This window comes from Buteo buteo, chromosome 6 (assembly GCF_964188355.1).
Source record: "Buteo buteo chromosome 6, bButBut1.hap1.1, whole genome shotgun sequence".
Taxonomy (NCBI): Eukaryota; Metazoa; Chordata; class Aves; order Accipitriformes; family Accipitridae; genus Buteo; species Buteo buteo.
The window spans coordinates 18861666-18882638 of record NC_134176.1 but is presented as its reverse complement, the minus strand read 5'-3'; the positions used below and the strand labels follow the sequence as shown (position 1 = coordinate 18882638).

The 20973-nt window shown below is 44.2% G+C and overlaps 1 protein-coding gene across 6 annotated transcripts in view; it reads right to left on the bottom strand.

Annotated features, from left to right (window-relative positions):
• The window catches only part of CCDC88C (coiled-coil domain containing 88C), a 100422-nt gene extending 81028 nt beyond the window's left edge, over positions 1-19394 (bottom strand). For all 6 annotated transcript variants that reach the window (XM_075029962.1, XM_075029963.1, XM_075029964.1 and 3 more), the window contains exons 1-3: positions 18887-19394; positions 18664-18764; positions 10135-10243 (exon numbers count right to left, since the gene is read on the bottom strand). In XM_075029962.1, the coding sequence (XP_074886063.1) occupies positions 10135-10243; positions 18664-18764; positions 18887-18946 (270 nt within the window). In that variant the 5' untranslated portion in view covers positions 18947-19394. The remainder of the gene's footprint in view (positions 1-10134; positions 10244-18663; positions 18765-18886) is intronic.
• Positions 19395-20973: the final 1579 nt, after the last annotated feature.

Genomic DNA, 20973 nt, shown 5'->3' with positions numbered 1-20973 from the left:
AACAAATTAAATAAACATCTAGAGACTTTTAATAATGTTAATTATGAAAGAGAACAGACAGTGACAGCTCCACTGGGGCCATTTCAGTCTGCTGAGCAGATTTTTATTTAGGCACTTTTACTGGCCATATGAGGACCCAGCAGAATTTAAACACTTAACTCCCCTTTAGCTCCATCTCTTAATCATAATGGGAAACAGAAGAGGTACCAGCTTACACACAGCTTACATTCAAACAGCCCATCTAAACAGCTATAAAAAAGTCATTCTGCTTCAAGTACAGTGTACACACACATTAATTTGCTGCTTTATTTGCTCTTTAGAGTTTGGGGGTTTTTAAATCCTTCCTTTTAAAAACCAACATATTTGCAAATGGGAGATGTATGCATGCATCAGCGAGTGACAGCTTTTCAATTTCTGTGCGTTCATGAGCAGGTGTCTTCCCTCATTTGTGCTGGTGTAAGGTCCATACACCATGTAAAATAAGAAATACACCCTTTTCCTATGGTTTGTCTTCAGCAAAGAAACTAGCACACTAAAACTTCCTCCTGTCCCCAGGTCTGTTGCTTCCTCAGGTCCAGAGACATGCTCAGAAGGGTAAATCCCATAATTCTTAACCAGGGTAGGTGACTCCACAACCTCCACGCCCATTTCTTGGCCCAAGAGCATTCACCTTTGCCAAAAGTACTGGTGGTGAACATAAGCTCAAGCAGACTTTTACAATGCAAACCGCATTTTGTTTTCAGAAGTAAATACAGCTCTGCATTTGGATAAGATGCTCTGTCCAAGATCTCCCACACATTTCTGAAACTCCTAATCACTCCTTCAAAGTGACAGAGAAGCACTGCTTTAAAAGACATCTCAAATATCCATCTCAGATGGAAACACACTGTGGAAGAATTGCTTACAGGTCTAATGAGTCATTAAAAAAAAGCAGTGTACAAAAAGGTGAGAGCTCATTGCAGACCTTTATAACAAAAGCTAATTATGATGCTGTTGGAGCAGAAAGCCTAGGCCAGCTGAGTTAGAGGCACAAAGAGACACCTTTGCTCACTCTGCACCACAGGGTCACAGATGTCACTGGAACTGACAGGAACAAGCCTTGACACCAAACCCTAATTCAGAGTCAGAGTTGTGTAAGAGCAAGACCGTGGGCTGAATCCAGTGTGCCACAATATAGCATGTGACAATATCCTCAGTAAAAGCCACACTGGATTAAACAACACTTTCACAGACAGAACACACAAATAAAATAAGAACATATACCACTTTCATTTGCTACCTGCCATTAAAAACCAGAAGTTATTTGCTTTGGGAACTAGTACACAGTTAGGGGGTTTGTTTTGCAATCATACTTTATACATTTGTGGAATTCATCTTCTTGTCTCTTTGAAGACTTTTTAATGAAAAGGACTAAATGACATGGAATTCATTACAGAAACACAAGCAATAAAGCAATCTTTAACTTTCGTTTATTATTATCTTTTAGCAAAAATAAATCTCAAAGCTATTTTCAGCTACAAGTGGCATGCAGGCTATTTTCTAACTTACCCAAAACTGTTAGACTCTACAAAATTTAGTTCTTTCCTTCGCAAAATTTCAGCGGACATAAATGGGACATTTGCCTGAAATCTAGGCAGCCGGACTGAACACGGCTATTGGGTGAGACTGTCTGAACAGTGACTTACATCTTAAACCTAACATCCAAAAATATATATGTAGTAGAGAACTGAAATACCCTGCGGCTTTAGCATTGGTAATCACAGCAATAGTCTAGGAGATTAACATTAGGCCTTGGCTTTCATTAAGAAAAGCCACACATGCTCTCACATTACCCTTTTTTAAGCCATAGAAAGGACACAGTGGATGCGTTCTGTAATTCAGACATCTCAAGAATTGTTTTCAGCTAACATGTCAGAGGTTAAGTAAATACTGCTGCATGGGAACCAAACAGCTATTCCATACTGTAAAATTTTTACAGATCACCTCTGTTTGCCTCCATATTTTAGGACACTGCTCCTCTCTCTTCTTGGCTCAGCTTCTTCATTTGTCTGCACAATGAATTCACACCCCTCTAGCTTATTAAGCAAAACAAAGACAGAACTACACAGACACATGCCAGCCTATTCTGCCCTTTCCCATATTCTAGCTCCAGGAAATTACAGGCAATAAAGTAGTTTAAAAGCTAACCTATTCTCTTCCATCTGTTTCAGGTCACTATTTCATTCTGTATTAAAATGCATGTGGAGCCTCAGGGGAAAAAAATATGTCTCTTTAAGCTCAGTCCTCCATTAAACTTCCAGACATAATTCAAATATATCAGCTGAAATGCATTCTAGAATCACAGCCAGTAATCTCAATCAGGAGGCCGACAGCATGCTACTAGCCACTTGAAACAGTAGCTCTTACCAACCTGGGAACACTTTTCAAACTGACCTCTGCAGAAACTTATACCAACTCCGGGGCAGAAATGTTTGTTTTGCCTAGTTCTTCTGGAAATGAGTAAGACAATTCTCACTAAAAAAGCATCAGACAGTCTGGCTTGTAGTGGTAAGTCACCTGTCTCTGCCTCTTTCTCACTGAAATCCTTGATAACAGGACTTGTAAAAAAAAAAAAAGACCATGATCTTTGTGGTCGTTCTTATGTTCATTCTACTTGCCGCAGTGGTACCACTTTTTTCAAGTGAAGGATGAAATCAGGGACTAACATCACCAGTTCAGCATTTCCCAGAACGCCTGTGCCAAGGTCAGTCATTCCCTTGCCCTGTAGCCACCACTGCAATAACTGAACATCTTCACAACACCAGTCTTACATGCAACCTTCATGTCTTATGATCATACCACTGCCGGACAGAAAACCTAATTCAAAACATTTTTGTCACTGTAGAACTAAGAAGGCCTCATGTGCTGGTTTTAGTTGGGGTAGAGTTAAGTTAATTTTGTTCATAGTAGCTAGTATGGGGCTGTATTTTGGATTTGTGCTGGAAATCATCTTGATAATACAGGGATATTTTAGTTATTGCTGAGCAGTGCTTACACAGAGTCAAGGCATTTTCTGCTTCTTGCACCACCCCACCAGCGAGTAGGCTGGGGGTGCACAAGAAGTTGGGAGGGGGCACAGCTGGGACAGCTGACCCCAAATGACCACAGGGGTATTCCAGACCATATGACATCATGCTCTGCATATAAAGCTGGGGGAAGGAGGAGGAAGGGGGAGGATGTTCAGAGTGATGGCATTTGTCTTCCCAAGTAACCATTACGCATGATGGAGCCGTGCTTTCCTGGAGATGGCTGTAGTGAATGAATTCCTTGTTTTGCTTTGCTTGCATGCATGGCTTTTGCTTTACTTAAAGCATCTTTATCTCAACCCATGAGTTTTCTCACTTTTACTCTTCCAATTCTCTCCCCCATCCCACTAGGGGAGGAGTGAGCGAGCAGCTGTCTGGTGCTTAGTTGCCAGCTGAGGTTAAACCACCACACCTCATTAAGCTAAGTACCACATAAATACATATAGGCAGTCTGTGCCTGTAGCAAGTTTAAACTAAAGAAGTCAAATGAAGAATAGGAATGGAAACAAATACAGAGCTAATAACATCCTACTCGAGGTAGTGCCTGTGGCAGAGTGGCTGCATCTCCTGAGTCCTAGCTCACTGCCTTACTGAAACACAGAGCATCTCTGCAATAGTACCTTAGTACTAACTTACTTGTCATATTAACATACTTAGTGTACACTTTTGAAAAAAAACCCTAAGATACAGAGAGCTTCAGCCATTGGTCACTGTTGTTTCTCCATCCAGCTGCAACATAAGGCCACAAGAACCTGTAAGCTACCTTTGGTAAGTGCAACAACAAAATTCCCAACGCAGAAACAATTCAGGAGACTATACATATAGCCTGCTCAACTGTACAGAAAAGGGAGAGAACATACTCTTAAAGAGTGCATGAGACCAGCAAAGTATTTGAATTAGAAAGAGCTTATCTGTTGCAGCTTCTGGTATCCTGCTCAAGAAAGCCGACATTCTCAGTTAATCTTGGAATTTAAAGCTCAAAATGAAGAAAGATTCCCCTTAAGCCGAGCTGCTAAATTAAGATTTCTAGGGAACAGGAATCAAAGGAAAGCAGTCACCCAGGTGTATTGTACTTTAACACACCAAATGGACAAGGCTAGCAAAAAGCAGTTTATCACCTAATTCAGTAGGTCATTGTGGGTATAAACTCTCTCCCTCAGAACAGAGGAATGCTTTTTGACTTCAGGGTGTGCACATTTATGTGCATTTCTAGCATTTTGGTGTTTACTTTGCTAAGGACTGGATTACTAGCCCACTAGAATTAGCCTGCCTAGAAGGGAAAGATTTCAACTCACAGAAGAGGACGTTGCTACTTCCAGAACTTTATTTATAGCTTGAGTACAGTTGCCAGCTAGTAACTTGTGCCCAAATCTGAAGCTCCAAGTTTTAATTCCTTTTTGCAGTCCAGTCAAGAGCTCTACACCTGACTCAATGCTTCAACTACAGAAGCAGTTCTTTATTTATCTGGAAGCTATTGGTATTGCAAGACCTTCACTGACCCACCAGGAGAACCAGCTTTTGCCCCAGCTTGAAGACAAAACTGTCTCTCTTTTCCAGAGGTTAGAAACACAGCACTACTACAGCGCCAGCACCAAACCACTCACAGCAACAGCCAAACTCACAGGCAGCTAACTCCTTTTAACATGCCTGGTAAAAACCCTGCTGCTTGTACTTGTTTTACACAAATACAGAGCAGCCAAGTAAAAGGAGAAGGACACAGGTCTAAAGAAACATGCCTTAAAATTAAGACATTCTTGCTCACCGTTATCTCTGAGCCCAGCTAAGTGAGTTTAGGTGGGGAGGGTAGGATTTGTGGTGCTATAAAGTCTCTAAAAATTCAGTGAATGGTTTCATCTTTACTCCCCATACCTCCACTTTAATGTAAATGCTAAGAGTTAGGAATTTCTTACTGAAGCTGCACAAGCCACACAGTCGCAACTGGATTCAGAACTGTCTCTCAGTACAATTTTTTTTTTTTTTTAACTGAAGAAGCCTTTCCAACCTATTTAGAAACATGAAGCAATCTGCTAGGTATTTAGTGGCCACAACTGCAGGCAATACAGGCAACAAAAATACAACCATGACCACATTGCAGCATTTCTTCCAGTAGCATTTCTTCTAACAGCATTTCTCATGCACATAACTCCAGATGTGGCCATAATAACCACACAGGGACTAGCCAAGGGATGATCACAATCTTTTTTTCTTCTTCTCTCTATCAACCTCAAGTTTTTCATGTAAGTGGTAGGAATTTTTGCTTGAGAGTGCAGTACATACTGTTGGGAGTGATTACTGGCATTTTTGAAGGTTAGAAAAATAGCTGACATAAAAACACATTGTTTCATAAATTTAGTTTTTTTTATAAACTGGTATCAACGTGATTTTTAGTTCCTTAGAAAAACACTAAACCCAAGGGTTAACACATGAGCTGAGGACAGCAAAGCCACTTCAGCTTCCCCTGCCAGCCTGCCTTAGGCCTCTTCCAAAACTATAGGTCTGAGCATGTTCTCTAAGTGTTGCAGACATCAGGGCAGTTGCTTTTACATGGACACTTCAAGTATCAGCACCTACAGGATTTAAATATTCCCTACAGCACAGCAAAGGGATAGGCCAACAACCCTCAGATATTCTAGCCGCCTTCTTCCATCATCAGAAGTGACAGAACCAGCAACAATGCAGCGCTTGCACAGGTGGTTGCAGCTTAAGGGGTTTTTTTGTTCCTCATCTCTCTTTTTTTTTTTTTAAACTTTGCCAACAAACTCTGCCAGAAACAGGGACACTGCCACACCACTATGAAGACAGTTGCCACAGCTGGGATTAATCACCATTTGGAAAAGCAGCACAAGGTCCCAGGGAATTAAGGCCATACCAACTCACTGTCAACAAGGGTCAAGAGCACTTATTTCGGTGAAGCCAAACATCATTCAGTCTTGCAGTAGTCACACCCTGAACTATATTCAAGCCAATGTAATTGGACCAGTAGATAAGCCTTAGTGGAGCTCACAACAGAAGCATTTCAAAGTGAAGGCAGAGCTCAGAAATAGCAAAATAATTTCATCTGTGTTGCAATGGGCTAGCCAGTGTCAGCCTAAGGACCAACATTCCTATGTTATCAACACAAGGCAGCAGACAACAGCTGGAGGTCAATCTGTCCCATATACACTGGTTAGCTGTAGTATGGGGTAAAGACTTCACCCTTTGACCAGGATGCACAACACCTGCACCAGCAAGAAGTGGATGAGTATCTCTTCTCCAATACACTCAGTTCTCTATTGACCCCTTTAATCAACATCCTCACTGCAGTTACAGACAGTAACCTGCAATTCTCTGTACTAAACTACTCCCTAGAAAATCATTTTGAATTCCAGTTTAAAGACAGCCAAGTGTCTGAATTCAGTCAGAGCAAGAAGAGACACATAAAACTCACACTTAGAGCAATGAATACATTCTGCTGTGCTCAGCCCTTTTCCAAGATATGGCACCAATTCCAGAAGTTTTATGACCAGCCGTTTCTCCAGTGAACCAATGCTGTTAACAGTTATTAAATACAACTAATGACAGATTCTCTAGAATGCTCATGAAATCCCACAGCAAAGTGAGTCATTTGCCTGGTTTCAAAACAGGGGCCTCTCAAGCCAATAACAGACCTGCAAAGGTGCAACCGCTCCAGTGGGAAATGCAGAAATGTTGCCTGCTACCACCAGTAACAAATATCACATACCCAATTAAAAAAAAAAAAACACCAAACCCTCCATTTTAAGAGTCTTGACACAATGTTTTTTCCTAGCAGCCATCAGCAATCCAGTTTTACGCAGCTGCAAGTCGTGAGAAGGCAACTCTTCAGAAAGTTGTTAATGAACAAATTCAGTTATCAAACTTCTAAAAATGAAGGCTTCTCTACCGCATTTACTCCTCCCAAGTTATGCCTGCTGAAGCACAGCTAGGAACTGATCTTTATGGCTCAAATCAAAGCCAAATTCCACCAACAGCCTGGTTTGTCCATAGCCATTCCCAGCACAGACACTAAGCCTAAGAGATCAGGAAAGCCCCAACACTGTGGAGAAGACCTGGATTCACACTTATGGACTAGACCTGTCCTTGTTTTCTGAGGTAATATTATCTGTATTAATGAGAATTTTGCTTTAACAAAGAGATTAGCTATACAAATATAAGTAAAATCTGATATTAGATACAGATATACTAGACAATTATATGATCCAAAATGTCAACTAGCTTCTGAATATCAGAGTTAATTTTAGTAGTCACTTATGTCACCTTCCTCAGATACAGTTTACAGTACCATGAATTCACATCATACTCTTGATCAGTTGCTGCCCAGTGCAGAGAGGAGCAAGTATTCTTTCATACCTACCAATGTCCTTCAATAAAGCATGAGGTGGCATTTTCCTCATTCTAGGAGACCTGGTCTACCAAATTGAATAACTAAGCCATAAACTTGACTTGGGTCCATTACGTGAAAGGGAATGTAAAACATCAAGGCCAGCACTGTATTTCTAGAGCCTTTTGTTTCTCTTGAGGAAGCAGCAAATTTGTGTTCCTATTGTTTGTCAGGAACTTCCTGCCTGCCCCCCTTCCAGCCTGCAACCAAATTTGATTGCATGTTTTCAGTCAGTAAGATACTACCCTCATTTTAACTTAAGCTAATGTATTAATACTACTTCATCAAACAATGCCCACAACTTCAAAATATTTTCAAAAAATCTCTAACATTCAGGAGAGAAGAGGCCTAACGGTATTCAATATATTCCAAAGCATCCATTTGGTTGCATGTTGAAAAAACTAGTAAAAGCTACTTAGATCCTAAAACATAAGAATCCCTCCAAATATCTAACACAGACATTAGTACAGATGTGACGTTATACTCAGCATCAGTCACACACAGAGTTCAGTTACAGCATAGATGGCCTTAAGTCCTCCCAGACTATGAGGAATTGAAGGCTGCACACCACCACATATAAAGAAATCTCAGATTAGTGTCGAGACCTTGGATTTGCCCTGAAGATGTGATTGTGACAAGGACAAATGAGTTTCTTATATAACATTATCATCACAAAAAAATGTGATTTTATTTTAAGCTTTGTTGTAATTACACATTGTCATGACCAAATGCAAAGAATGATAAGCTGTCATGACTGCTTTGTTTATACACAGTATTTATAGTCTTCAGGCAGCAAGATTTATAGTACTTAATTTCTACACTACAACAGGAACATCACTGTTACTCCTGCTACTGCAAGCCTCAACTACTGTTTCCCATTGAAAACTCCGTGTCTTAACCTATTTTAGTTGTTGCTAGCTTTATTGGATTATGATTACACAGCTCAACAGCTAGGTCAACAAGACACCAAGCAATGTATCACATGATTCTGAATCACTTTTCTTTTTTCCTGACTGTGAACTCTCTTCAGGTACTCTTAAAAGAGGTCAGATTATCAGCTCCAAGACAAAGAACTCACATAAATAAAAAGCTTTAGAGTTGCAACACCTGAAGGACCAGACTCTCAGACTGTAAATCTTGTGGGGGTGAGAAGAGAGGGAGAAAGACTAGTCCTGTCCCTGTCCTTAAACATAGTCCTTTTTGCTTATAGACTCCATATACATTTACACTGTTCAGTGGGTAACACAGAAACCAAGAAAACCTTCAGCCTCTAGTTATGATCAAATGGAATTTCCCCTTAAAAATCACAAGTCTCAGGAATGACATCACACTGCATCAGCATCTCCAGTTCTCAACAATCAAGACACAGGTCAGCTGTCTTCAGAAATACATGATACTCTCCTACATCATCTCAAACCTGAGTTACACACTTCATTTTCCTAGCAGGCCACTGGAACTTGCACACGAGTCATCCACCACCTCATCTGACTTTTTCACAAGTCATTCTCTCTTTTAGGCTTCCCTAAGCAAGTCCAGAAGCAGAGTAGTGGCAATAACATGGAATAGCAGTAGGCAAGCTCTAGAAAAGAAGAGCATCAAAAGGCACCACTGTAGTTAAGCATTACATCTCTTCTGTATTTTGAAGACAAAGCCAATACACAGTCTATTCTATATGTACAGAAAAGATGAAGTGTCCAGGATGAGCACACTGACATCAACTCCAACAGTTTAGTTGTTTCGTCCATTATTATAGAGACACACATGCAGAGGAGCACTTTAACAGTCCTCAATGGTTCCAGCCTGGTTTATACTGCACAGCTTTCAAATGTGGCAAAAGATGTGTAAAAGGAAACAGCAGAACAGCTACCCTTCTCACTAAGGAGTCTAAATATACACAATAGTGTGTATACAGAAATTCTATTTAGAGTAACTGAATTCACTCCTGTGGCTTTCTAGCAGCATCCAACATGTACCTAAGTCTGCAAAAGTGCTCAGCTGTCAGGGGAGCACTATTACAGCAAAGGAACACTGATGGTCAGTTCAAGGATGTCGCTTAAGAATTGCACTATTTGTGAGAATTTGCTGTCATTCCTGCACTTAAGCATCTTAGAGAAGAGAGTTCAGAACAAACAACTCCATTAACACCTAAGAACAAGTACACAGCATGAGAAGTCTACCTTCAAGATAAGCACAAATTTATCTTTTCTAATTAACAGTATATCAATTTGAGGCTTACATTCTAGCATTAAAGATATTTCTTCATAACGATTTACATGTTGGCAGCTCCTGTAAGAGGTTACTTGCTTTAAACAGGTTTTATACCCTAAAACATTATTTCAGTTTCAGCAAACCCCTTCACATGCACACCCCACAACCCCACCACAAAAGAACCTTTTTACTACATGTATCTCCAAGTGCTATCACAGCCTTTGAGCACAATTTCTTCTTTAAAAAAAGAGGGTGGCAGGGAAGCAGCCTCTGGCCAGGAGGGATAGAGAAGGTAGCCGTATTGTCATTTCATAAGGAAAGCATGACTGAAAGTACCTTTACACAAACACAATTTCCCCTCCATTTCCTTTAGCAAGCTTCTTTTTGAACCACCAGCCCCTGCACTAGCTGACATGTTATAGCGATCACCACAGAGCAATAAGCAGAGAACAGAAATCTCACCTGATAGTAAGTCTTAATGTTTCTGACTAAGATGGTCAGGTTTTGAACCCGAAGATACGTGTCGTTATTTACATGCTTGTTGACACGTTGGTTCGTTGGTCGAGGATCTCTATTAAAAGAAGAAAAAGAAAACAAAGTATTACTGGTTTACTCAGTGCTAAGACTTAGCATCTCCATAATGCACCATTAGGAAAACCCTTAAAAACTTACCCATTAACGAGCTGACATAATTATACAGTATACATATACATTAATTCATGATAGAATAAGCTCATTACCTTTGCACCTATAAGTTGGAAATCTTCCTGTGTGCCACAAAGTATCCTACTTCAGCGTAACCCACACAGCAGTTCGAGGCAGCTTCCCTCCTTACTTTTATCTCCCCAAAGAAAAGAGCATATTTAGTTTGTGCACACTAGATCAAAGCAGTCTCTGATAATAATGGATTTATCTTACTCAAATAAAGGGAAGCCTAGGAAAAACTACCATGCCTTCCTTGGCTTTCGAGTCTTATGACAAGAGGAGGGTGTTAACACTTGATCAATGGTCACTGTGTAAACTGCAAAACCCAGATTCATTATACACTGTAGTGAAGGGAAAAAGGAGTACTACACTTTTATTGTACCGGTTTCATCTAACTAGACCTCTCTCATATACCCACTGTGTCACAGAAGACAGCTCTACTGGGCTCTCATTCTACTGGGCTTCAAGATATGAACAAAATATAAACATAGGCAGAGATGTAAGCAAGACAGGAAAAAAGTTGGTGGAAAGATTTTAAGGGAAGAAGCCTAAAGTTTTTGTTTGATTTTAAAGGAAGCAAATAAAAATTGTACCTGAAGCAATTTTATTTCTAAAATAAAACACAGGAAAAAAGCTGCTAATAATTTAATTAGAATGTGCACCTTCAGATTTTCTGTGTACACCCTAACATGTTGCAAAAAAAAAAAAAGAACCTGAAAACCTTTATCTGTCAGTAGCATTGATCAAAGCTCTGCGTCCCCCCTCTAATAAAGACTCTTACCAGCAAACCCCTACACAATCCAAACACCTGCCTCCCAGAGCTCTGCTTTGGTTGTTAATTAAGCCATTCACAGCTCTTCCAGGGCCAAATATTGAACTCTGGCACTGACAAGGAAATAAAAGAGGAACTGATCCAATATTTATTTTTAAAATATATCTGCCAATGCACAACCATCCCTCTAGTGAAAGCAGTGCTATGTGTATAAGTATGACAAAATACACACATATTCCAGAGATGATACAAAACTGTCTTGGCAGCAGATAACATGAGACACAGTATTTGTGTACCAGGGTTCAAGCAAACTGAAGTATACATGACCAAAACTGCCACTAGCATAAACTAGCAAGACCCTACACAACCTCTACAGCAGCAAAGGATTTTGTATACCAATTGGCACTGTAATAAATTTTGAAAAAAAGCAAACAAAGAGAGGCAACTGTAACAAGCTTTTAAAGTAAAATCTGTAATAAGTATTCCATTTTACTGATGCTCAGACACAGGCGCACAGAAGCCATACCCATACGCAGCTTGACAGTACAGGTCTTCAGCACCACAGCAAGTTGGAGAAGCATAAATGGCACCTGGGCTTGAACTTGGAGAGTACCTTGCCTTCAGTACTCTCTGAGCAGATGTTGGGTTCTGAAGGAAGCTGGATGCTTAGTCTTTTTAGGCAAGGTCACAACAACAAACTAGGAAGCTAAAAGGGAAGACACATACAGTAAAGGGAAGCTGGCCAAACAGAAGGGTCAACCTACAGTTCTTGTTTCCATGTGAAAGCTCATGTAGGCAGCACCACTGCCATGCCACTGTCTGGCAGTGACCCAGGTCTACTGCCAGGAAGAGAAAGCTTTGACTATATAGGAGAGCAATACTCCATGACCCTTCCCAAAACTGCACAAAATGGGGCAAAAATCCACAAAACACACCCACCAGCCACATCAAAGGAAAAGTGATTTCTTCAACAGCTGTAGGCAGCGTAACTGCAGGGCTTGGATGATGTTTTCAGAAGCACTTAAGACAGAGCAACTCCTCCTTCCAAGACAAGACCTGCTCATCTTTTGGCAGAGCAGAGCTAGTCGTCCATTACGAGAACATAAGCGTTGGCAGGATGGGGCCCTCAGAAGCAATTCTGGAGCTTTTATCCTATCATCTTCATTAAGGGTAACTGGTTGCCCCAAGAGCCCTTAATGCCACTGACCTCAGGGTCCTCTTAACCTGGAGCCAAACCACAGCACACAGTGTCACTCTGGCAGTCCAGCCTCCTCCTCCTCACAGACAAGCAAGTTAAAAGCTTTCCTGAAAGCAGAATGTCACTCAGAAATATGATGGTTTGGATTTCTGAGTATGTCGTGTAACCAACTTCGTCCAGCGCATCAGCTCACTTGAGAGGACCGTTTGCGCAAGATGTGAAAGGCCAGCACAGCTGACGCTTCAAACTACCACAGGGCTTATTGTCTCCACAGGGAAAACTAAACAATTCCTTCTCAACAAGCAATATCCCATTTCTTCTTCATTTGTTACCATATCTTTTCTTAATCCTAGATCAGATAAGCTCGACTACTGACCACAGCTGTCCTAGCTCCACAGCCAAGAGCTTGGAGGAGCCACAGAAGGTTGCTCTCGGAGGTGCTGGGAGGTTCCCAAAAAAAGACAGATTAAGTCTTTCTCATTTACCAGGTAAGTTCAGTTTTATCCAGTTGAACTGGCAAAACACCTTTTGACCTAATAAGCACGGAGATGAACACTTGTAAGAATCTAGGGTTCAAGGCATGTGTTTATTCAGAAAGAATACATTTCTTGCATTTTTCAAACGTCTTCTGCGTCAGACCCCCCGCCTAGAACAACCGTGTCGCATTACACAAGGCCAGCTGAATCCCTCCTGCTGCTGCTGACTCCTCCAGGTCACTCACCCAGCTCCTGAGACACCTCGAGGGACGTGGCAGGGCTAAGACCGAGGAGCCAGAGAGGCAGCCAACGGCCCTCCTGCTGCGGGAGCTGACCCAGACCCAAAGGGGAGCAGAGAGCAGCCCAGAGCAGGGCACGCCTTGTCGCAGGGGGGACGGAGCAACACCCCAAGGCTGAGCAGGCCCAAGGTTACCCGCACTCAGGGAAGGCGGGAGCTGCCATTCCCAAAGCCACAGACGCTCCCCGATCTCAAGGGAAGTGAAAGAAAAAGGCAAAAAACCTAGAGAGACCGAGGTACTCAAAACACTACAACCCGAACAGCCCGATCTACGGCAGGGAAAAGCAGGAAGGGGAAGCAGAGACCCGAAGGAAAAAAAGCACCTGAGTAAAATTACACCACAAGAGGCAAATTCTGTCTTTAAAAATGTTTCTGCCCTGAAGAAAAAAGAGCTGTAGGTACCACACTCCACACATAATAGCACCTGTTTGGTTGGTGAAACTTGGTTTTGAAGAAGTTTACAGAAAGAAACTCTTTCTAAGGTTCATATTGAAAATTGAATAGATTTTTTGCAACACTAACCAGTTAACCCAAACAAATTCCTGTTTTGAATGTATCTGAAAAATCCCTGAACACAACCTCAATGAGATGCTTTTTCAGTCTTTTGCTGTTTGGTCTTTCCCTTATACACAAATACAACAAAAACTACAATTCTCTTTTTTTAAAAACCACCTGCTCCTCAAGATCAGAAATGTTACCTAAATAAGACTGAGGCAGCATGACTGAGGCATGACTAAGGGAGGTACTTCACAAACCAGTAAAAAACACCCAAGCAAAATAAACAAAAGGAAAGTCTCAAACCTCACTATATACCCAAACATTTTAAAGAAGTCCTCTGGTTTGTACTCCTTCATGGCTTTTACAGGAGCACAGAGGAAAGGAAGGGCCAGGAGACAGAGGCCAAGCGACGAGTTCAGCAGATGTGGGACCAGCAGCACAAGGACTTGAAGATGCAAACCCTTAAGCGACCAATTAATAAAAGTAACAAAAAAAATTTCATTTTTAAAATTCGAAGTGACAATCCCATTTGAGCAATTTCTGACAAGTAACTTTGATGAGTAATGGGGAAGCCCACAAGCCGGGCCCAAGGGTTATGAGATGCCAGAAGGAATCGGCTATGCCTGGTGTGTCCAGCACCCCACGGCACTTCGCTCCGCAGGTAACTCACTAACTGGACATATACCACTCTTCAACCAGTCTAACTCTCCTATCATCCAACTTCTTCCTCTAGCAAAAAGTGGGGCCACACCACTAAGGCTGGCAGGGTTTCTAAATTGCCTGGAAACAGTAGAAAAATGCACCTCTAAAGGAGATTTTAAATTAAACGGATGCATATCTTTAACTTTCCGGTATTCATGCCATTTGCTACAAACCACAAGAAGCGGGCACTCACAACATGGCTGTTCCTGTCACATGGTCTAAATTAAAGAAGACAGATTGACAGTACCACAAACCATGACAGCTGCAATTGAAATGAAAAAAACTATTATCGTGCAGTTTTATTATGTGGTTTTAATACAAGTAGTTTTATCAGCTGTATTCCTAATACACATTCCTGTTTGCTAAGTGTTTTAACAGAAAAGCAGAGCCTACTATCAATCAGAAGAATTAGAACAAGTCAACATGAAAACACTTATGTGCCTGCATTATGTAAAACCCCCCACCATTTCCCAAATAAAACTTTGTGTAAGTTAAACAGGGCAAATATTTGCTTATGCTTGTAGGTATTATGCCATAGCTGCAACTGTAACACTGAAGGCAGTCTATGCAGTGTCACCATATGCTAGTTTCATACCAGGAAGTGACACACAATCATCTGAAAAAAGTTCTTTAAAATTTGTCCACAGACAAGCTCACTAACTTGATACACATAAACCCACCAGAAACACAGAAGCTCAGGACACGGCAGTTCCACTCTGAAGATTAACAAACATTTTTGTACGCAGATTATTCTGCCAGTACTGCAAGTCTGCAAAAATCAACGTGTCCTTCATGCATGATCAGGTTGGGGTATACACTTGGACAGAACACAGGAAAAGGAAACCATTCATTTACAGCAAAATGACTTGAAAATACATTTGTCTTGGTTTAAAATATAAGTGGGGAAACCAAACGCTGCTGTCTGTCTCTTCCTATTAGATTTAACTTCTTAAGCAGCTAGGCATCACTACTGAGAACTAAGCAATCCCCAACTCTTTTAAAAAAAGGGTCTTGCTTTGTTAGGGATCACCAGTAAGCAAAGGGATCACCAGCAAAGCCCAACGACTGGTCACCTACCGACCACGTTGTGGCCAGAATCTGCCTAAGCCCAAGTCAGGTTCCCTGCCTCAGCCCTTGCACGGCTACATTTGGTGTGCCTGAGCAAACTACAATTTATTCAGCACTAGCATTCCTGGGGGCAGTTCATTTCTGAAGAAGATGGAGCGAAGGCACAGCCCTATTTTCACCTCCTGTCACACAGCCAGCAGGGAGCTGGCAGGCAGGCAAAGCGATAGATGTCACCTACCTCTCTGGTGACACAGCTGCCTTGCTGATATGAACCTACCACCTAAAAAACATTAACACCACAACATCAAGCAGTTGGGATATTCTCCACCCACTCCAAGCTGCCAGACAGCATTTGGGCAAAATCCAACCCATCACAACAGAAACTAGAGGCCGAGTGAACTCATACAGCCCACTCACACCTCAAACAGCTAAAGCCTTACTTTCATTCAGCAATCTCCACTGAACAGGTATATCTGGATTTCTTCACAGATCCACCTGTCTTTTTGGCCATGGATTAAACTTAAATTCTGCTTCGCTGCAGGACAAAAATGTTTTATTTTTAATAATGAAATTCAAGAAATTAGCTTTTGAAATCTTCACTGAAAGAAACCTGTTGATCTGCAGCAAAGTACTGCATCACACCTGGTGTTTAGATGCAAGCTCATGTGCCTGTGCTATTTGTGTTCCAGTAAGCAGGCAAGCAGGGTATTTAACCTAAAAACTAAAAGTGAAATAACACACGAGTGAGGAGACAGCCATACACTTCAAGAGCCCAGTTTTTTCACCCTTCTATTCCCTGCTCTCTGCATATGCGTGCATGCATGCATGCATCTGTGCTTTTAGGCAATCAACACTATCACAGCATGGTGTATCAAATTCTAGCCTATTTATCAATGGCCCTCATTAATACAATTTGAGCAGGAAAAAAAAAAGGTCTCAAGCCAAGCACTGAAAGTCATCTTCAGAGATGAGGACTTGAAAAACTGATGAGCAAGCATTTCAAAAGACATTTATTTTTCTATTCTGAAAGCTTTGTGGGGCAGAAACACGCCTTGCAAGGCTTTCCTGATTTACAGGCAAGCAGTAATTGCATTGCAATTTCTAAAGGTTAAGTCAGGAAAAAGTGAAGGTCACAGTCAGCACCTCTCCTGAGCGCCTTGCTGGGTTGGGATACATAAATACAACCGCAATCCTTCCTAAATTAAACAGCCTTGGGCCCTTGGTTTCAAGCTCCTTAGACAACATTGGAAGCACTGCCAAAGCTGCCTAAAAAAGGGTAAAAAAAGCCCTGATGGCATATAATGGGACAGTTTCCTACTCCACACCGCTTGTGCTTCCTCCGCTTACACCTTCTGCGACACTGCTAGCAGAGATGGTTTTTGGAAAAAAACAAACTTATTTTCCTGACTGCTTAAGGCAAGTAAACATGCCAGGGCATTTCTCACAAACACATGACATCCTATGAAATGCCAACTAGTGTCATTGCACTCAGTCAGTCCACATCCTTATCTTTGTTATTTCAATGAGATCTTATCATTCACTCCTTGTCCCCAGAGCATTGTTAAGTTGCTCCATAGACTTCAACAATTTTATGTCTCCCTAGACAGACTTCGAAGATCAACTACAAAATACTTAAGCTTACATACACCACCTGATCAAGCACTTCTAAAATACATCACTCATAAGAATGCCACAGCCATTCAAAAGCCACATAACTTCAGCATATTTAATAACAAAATTCAAGAGCAACCAAGTATTGCTTTTTCTTGTTTTGAACTAATGAGATTCTTTCACATATTAGACAACAATGATAGTTCAGTTGGTTAAACCTGCAGCAGACTCAACTGCTGCTGTTCCTTGATAGTTTGGTTGGTCATCTCCGTGCCAAACACAATGGTCATAAATCAAAATCCAATTTCCCACATCTTGGAAAACTACAAGTCTGGATCTGAATGCTCATACTCAAGGCTCTAATTTGCAGAAAGATCTCTTTTAAAGTGTAATTACTCCTTGAGAAATGCTGGAAATTATGTCTTCTCTTTACATCAGGTTTCCATCCCAGCTAACATTTTACACCACTAGTTTGTTATCCCCAAGTGGGCTGATTGATCTGGATTCTGATCTAAATCATGAATCTTCACTATCTAAGTTCCAGTTCACAATTTCCACAGTTAGTAACACCAAAACAGAAGAAAATTTGATACCTTTTCAGATGGAGCAGCCAGGTACCGCAAGATAACAAAACTTGCCAACTTGAGTGGGTGGGGCATGGGTTGTCAGACTTCTTTTTTTTAAGTTACTTTTCAAGAATTTCAATTAAAGATTCTAATATGAATTCTTCATTTAAGTTCTTCAACTTGGCCTAACATTGCAAATCACTGGTCAACCTTCAATTGATTTCATTCACTTAAGAATACAGCGCCAAAATCGAGTGATTTCCAAAGTCTCCTCCCCTGACAGTCAAATACTTCTCCCTACAAACTCCTTATCAGACACATTTCAGAATATTTAAAAGCAAATACAGAGATGATAGAAAACAGTCAGGACCTTCACGCAGCAGACCAGCGACAGGAAAGGATGTGGTTAAAAAAAATATACAAGTTCTACCAACAATTCACTTCAGTATTTTCAGGGCTCGCTCTTTTAACACATTTATATGTTTCCTCAGGACATATCCTTACAGTACTGCCTGAAAGAGATATCACTGAAGCTGGGTTGTGTTTTTTTTCTAAACTATGTATTTAATATCGAAGTTTACGCAAGAGTAGACACACTTCAGATGAAGTCCTCCCAGTACAGCTTCACATGATGAAGTACTTTCATTTCCTTATTTGTACTGCCACATACCTTCCCCTAAAGCATATGTGAACAACTAAGAAAAAGTAACTGTTTGGAACAAAACAAAAAAAGCAAAAAACACGTGCCACCCAAAAAAACCCAGAAAAGCGTTGAAGCAGATTTTATGGAACCGGATTGGTTTGGGGTTTTGGCTTCTTCCCCTCCTTTGTATTTGCCAACTTCAAAGAGCAACCAAAAGGAGAAAAACGCAAAACCGGTGCTTTCGCCCCATACCCTGTCCTTCCAGCCTGTCCGCTGCGAAAGCTTCCCGATCACAGACGGCCACACCGCACGGGAACCGGCGGCCCCCCCGCCGCAGCCCCGACCCCACCGGCCGCCGAGGAGCCGAGGGGCGCTGGGCGCTGCCGCCCCCCCGGGCGGGCCCGGCCCCGCGCAGCCGCGGGGCTACCACCCCCTCCCTCGGGAGCCCACTCACATTTGCAGCATGATTTTGTTGAGGACGACGCCATCCACCAGGTCCATGTAGACGCCGAGGTTGTCCCCGTCCCCGCTCCCCAGCGCCCCGAAGGTTTTCACCTGCCGGGAGAAGGACAGCGGGGTTGGTGGGGTGGCGGCAGGGCCCGGCCGCCCCCTTCCCGCCCCACCGGGCCGGGGCCACCCCGCCGGCAGCCTCCCCGCTGCCCCCCCGCTCTGCTCACCCAGGTCACCAAGGGGCTCTGCAGGAAGAGCTCCAGGAGCTCGGAGACGGTCACGTCCATGTCGCCGGGGCCCGGCTGGCGGCGGCGGGAGGCTGCGGGAGCGGGGCCGGCTCACTCGGGAGACAAAGGCGCGGAGCCCATGGCCGGCCGCCCCGCTGCCCGCCGGGCGCTGCCTACAGGGGAAACAATGCGCGGCTCATCGCTCCCCCGCCCCCGCGCCGGGGGGAGACGCGGGGCCGCTCGCCGCCGCCGCCGCCGCGGTCCCTCCTCCCGGCAGCAACAGGCCGGTCTTCCCCCGCCGAGCTCGCCCCGCAGCCGCAGGAGGGGCTGCCCGGGCAGGCGCGACCCGCGCCGGGAGAGGGGGGCGAAGGGGGACAGCCGCCCGCGGCGAGCTCCCCCGAGGCCGGGAGCAGAGGCGCGAAGCTCCGGCGGGACGGCTCCGGGCAGCGGCGCGGCGCAGCCCGCCAGCCCCGCTCCGCTCCGGCCGCCGCCGCTGCCGCCCTACCTGTGGCGCAGCGCGCCCTTGCCCCGGCAATTAGACCCGGGCCGCGGCAGTGCCGTGACGGGCACGGCCCGCCGCGAATGAGAGGCGCGGAGACGGTCGGCGCAGGCCAATGGGCGGCACCCCTGGGTGGCCGCGGGGGCGGGACGCGGTGCGAAGCCGGGCCGAGCTGGCCGGCCCTTTCCCTGGCGCGCGGTGCTGGTCCCAGCTTCGCTCGCCCGTTGCGCCCCCCCGTCCCCGGGAGCGGCCGCCCCCTCCCGCCGCCGTCCCGCGGCCGAAAGTTTGCGGTGGGGGGGGGGGGGGTCAGCGGCGTTGGTCCGCCTCTCTGCGGCCGGGCCCGGCCGGGCGCGGCGCTGCGGCGGCGGGAGGCAGGAGGTGGGTGCGCCCCCCCCCCGCGGCCGCGCCTCGCTCCCCCCTTTGAACCGAGGGGATGCGGGTTGGTTACCCCGCGGCTCGGGCGGCTTTGGGACGGCGCCGTGGGCGGCCCTGCCCGCGCACCCGCCTGCGCCCTCCGCTGCTGGGGAGCAAGGCGAGCGCACGGCGGCGACGCGCAGCGCTGAAGTTTCTGCTCTAAAAAGCGTGAAACTACCCATAACCTGCTTCAGCAGGCGAGAGCGGCTTTCTTAGGGAAGCTTCGAAACGCGCAGCGTAAGCCCCTTGCTCCTGGAGAGGAGAACTTTGAGAAAAACGAGAGGCACAGCCTGTTGCGTGCACGTCTGGAATAAAAGGCGGCGAGGTGCCAAGGGCGCTCCTCAGCGCCGCTTTCCAAATGCGCAGCAGCGTTACGGGTTTTGTCGTGGGCTAATGGTGCCGAGATTTACGGCGTAAGCTCTTCGCGGAGGGACGCCGTCTGTCCGGGCTGGTGCGGCTCTAGGGACGGCGGGTGCGCGGTGGGCGACCCGAGCCGGCTACGGCTGAACAGCTTTGCCACTGAGGGTGTGAATTATTTTCCTGCAGGGGCAGAATTTATCCTGTCTTTAGTTGGGGGGGGTGGGGGGAAAGAATCCCAGGTAATCTGGATCATTACTGCTTTATTTATCCCAGTCTCCGGATTTTGAGGAAATATAATTTTGTCATAAAGTTGAACCATTACATGCATGGCGTTACGTAGTGAGGTTTGGGTTTTGCTTGAGAGTTTGCTCTATTTTTCCCAGATGTAATCTTTTGTCTCTGGTATTGATCATTCTTTGCACCAGCCACTTCTTAATGCATTTTGCCTATTTCTTGTTTGATCATACTGAACTCGCAGAATGCGAGTTCACAGTCAGGCAGACCGTATCTGAAATTCTGCTTACTATTAAACACTTAATTTTCCATGCATATTTTTGGAAGGGGAGGTGGGGATGTGTGTGTTTGTGTATCGGCTGAGGGAGGGACATCTGTTGTTTTCCCCGAGGGACCTGAGCAGTTTGCAAGCGACCTATTGCTAAACGACAGACACCGCTCTTCGTTGGGGTCGCCTGTTTGCCCCACCAAAGATTGGTTTTAATTACATGCTTCATGAGGATCCTTGTTTTAGGCAGCCCTGCGCGTATCGAGGGCCCTGCACCCTTTGGTAGCACCAGTCACCGATACGTCAGTGAGG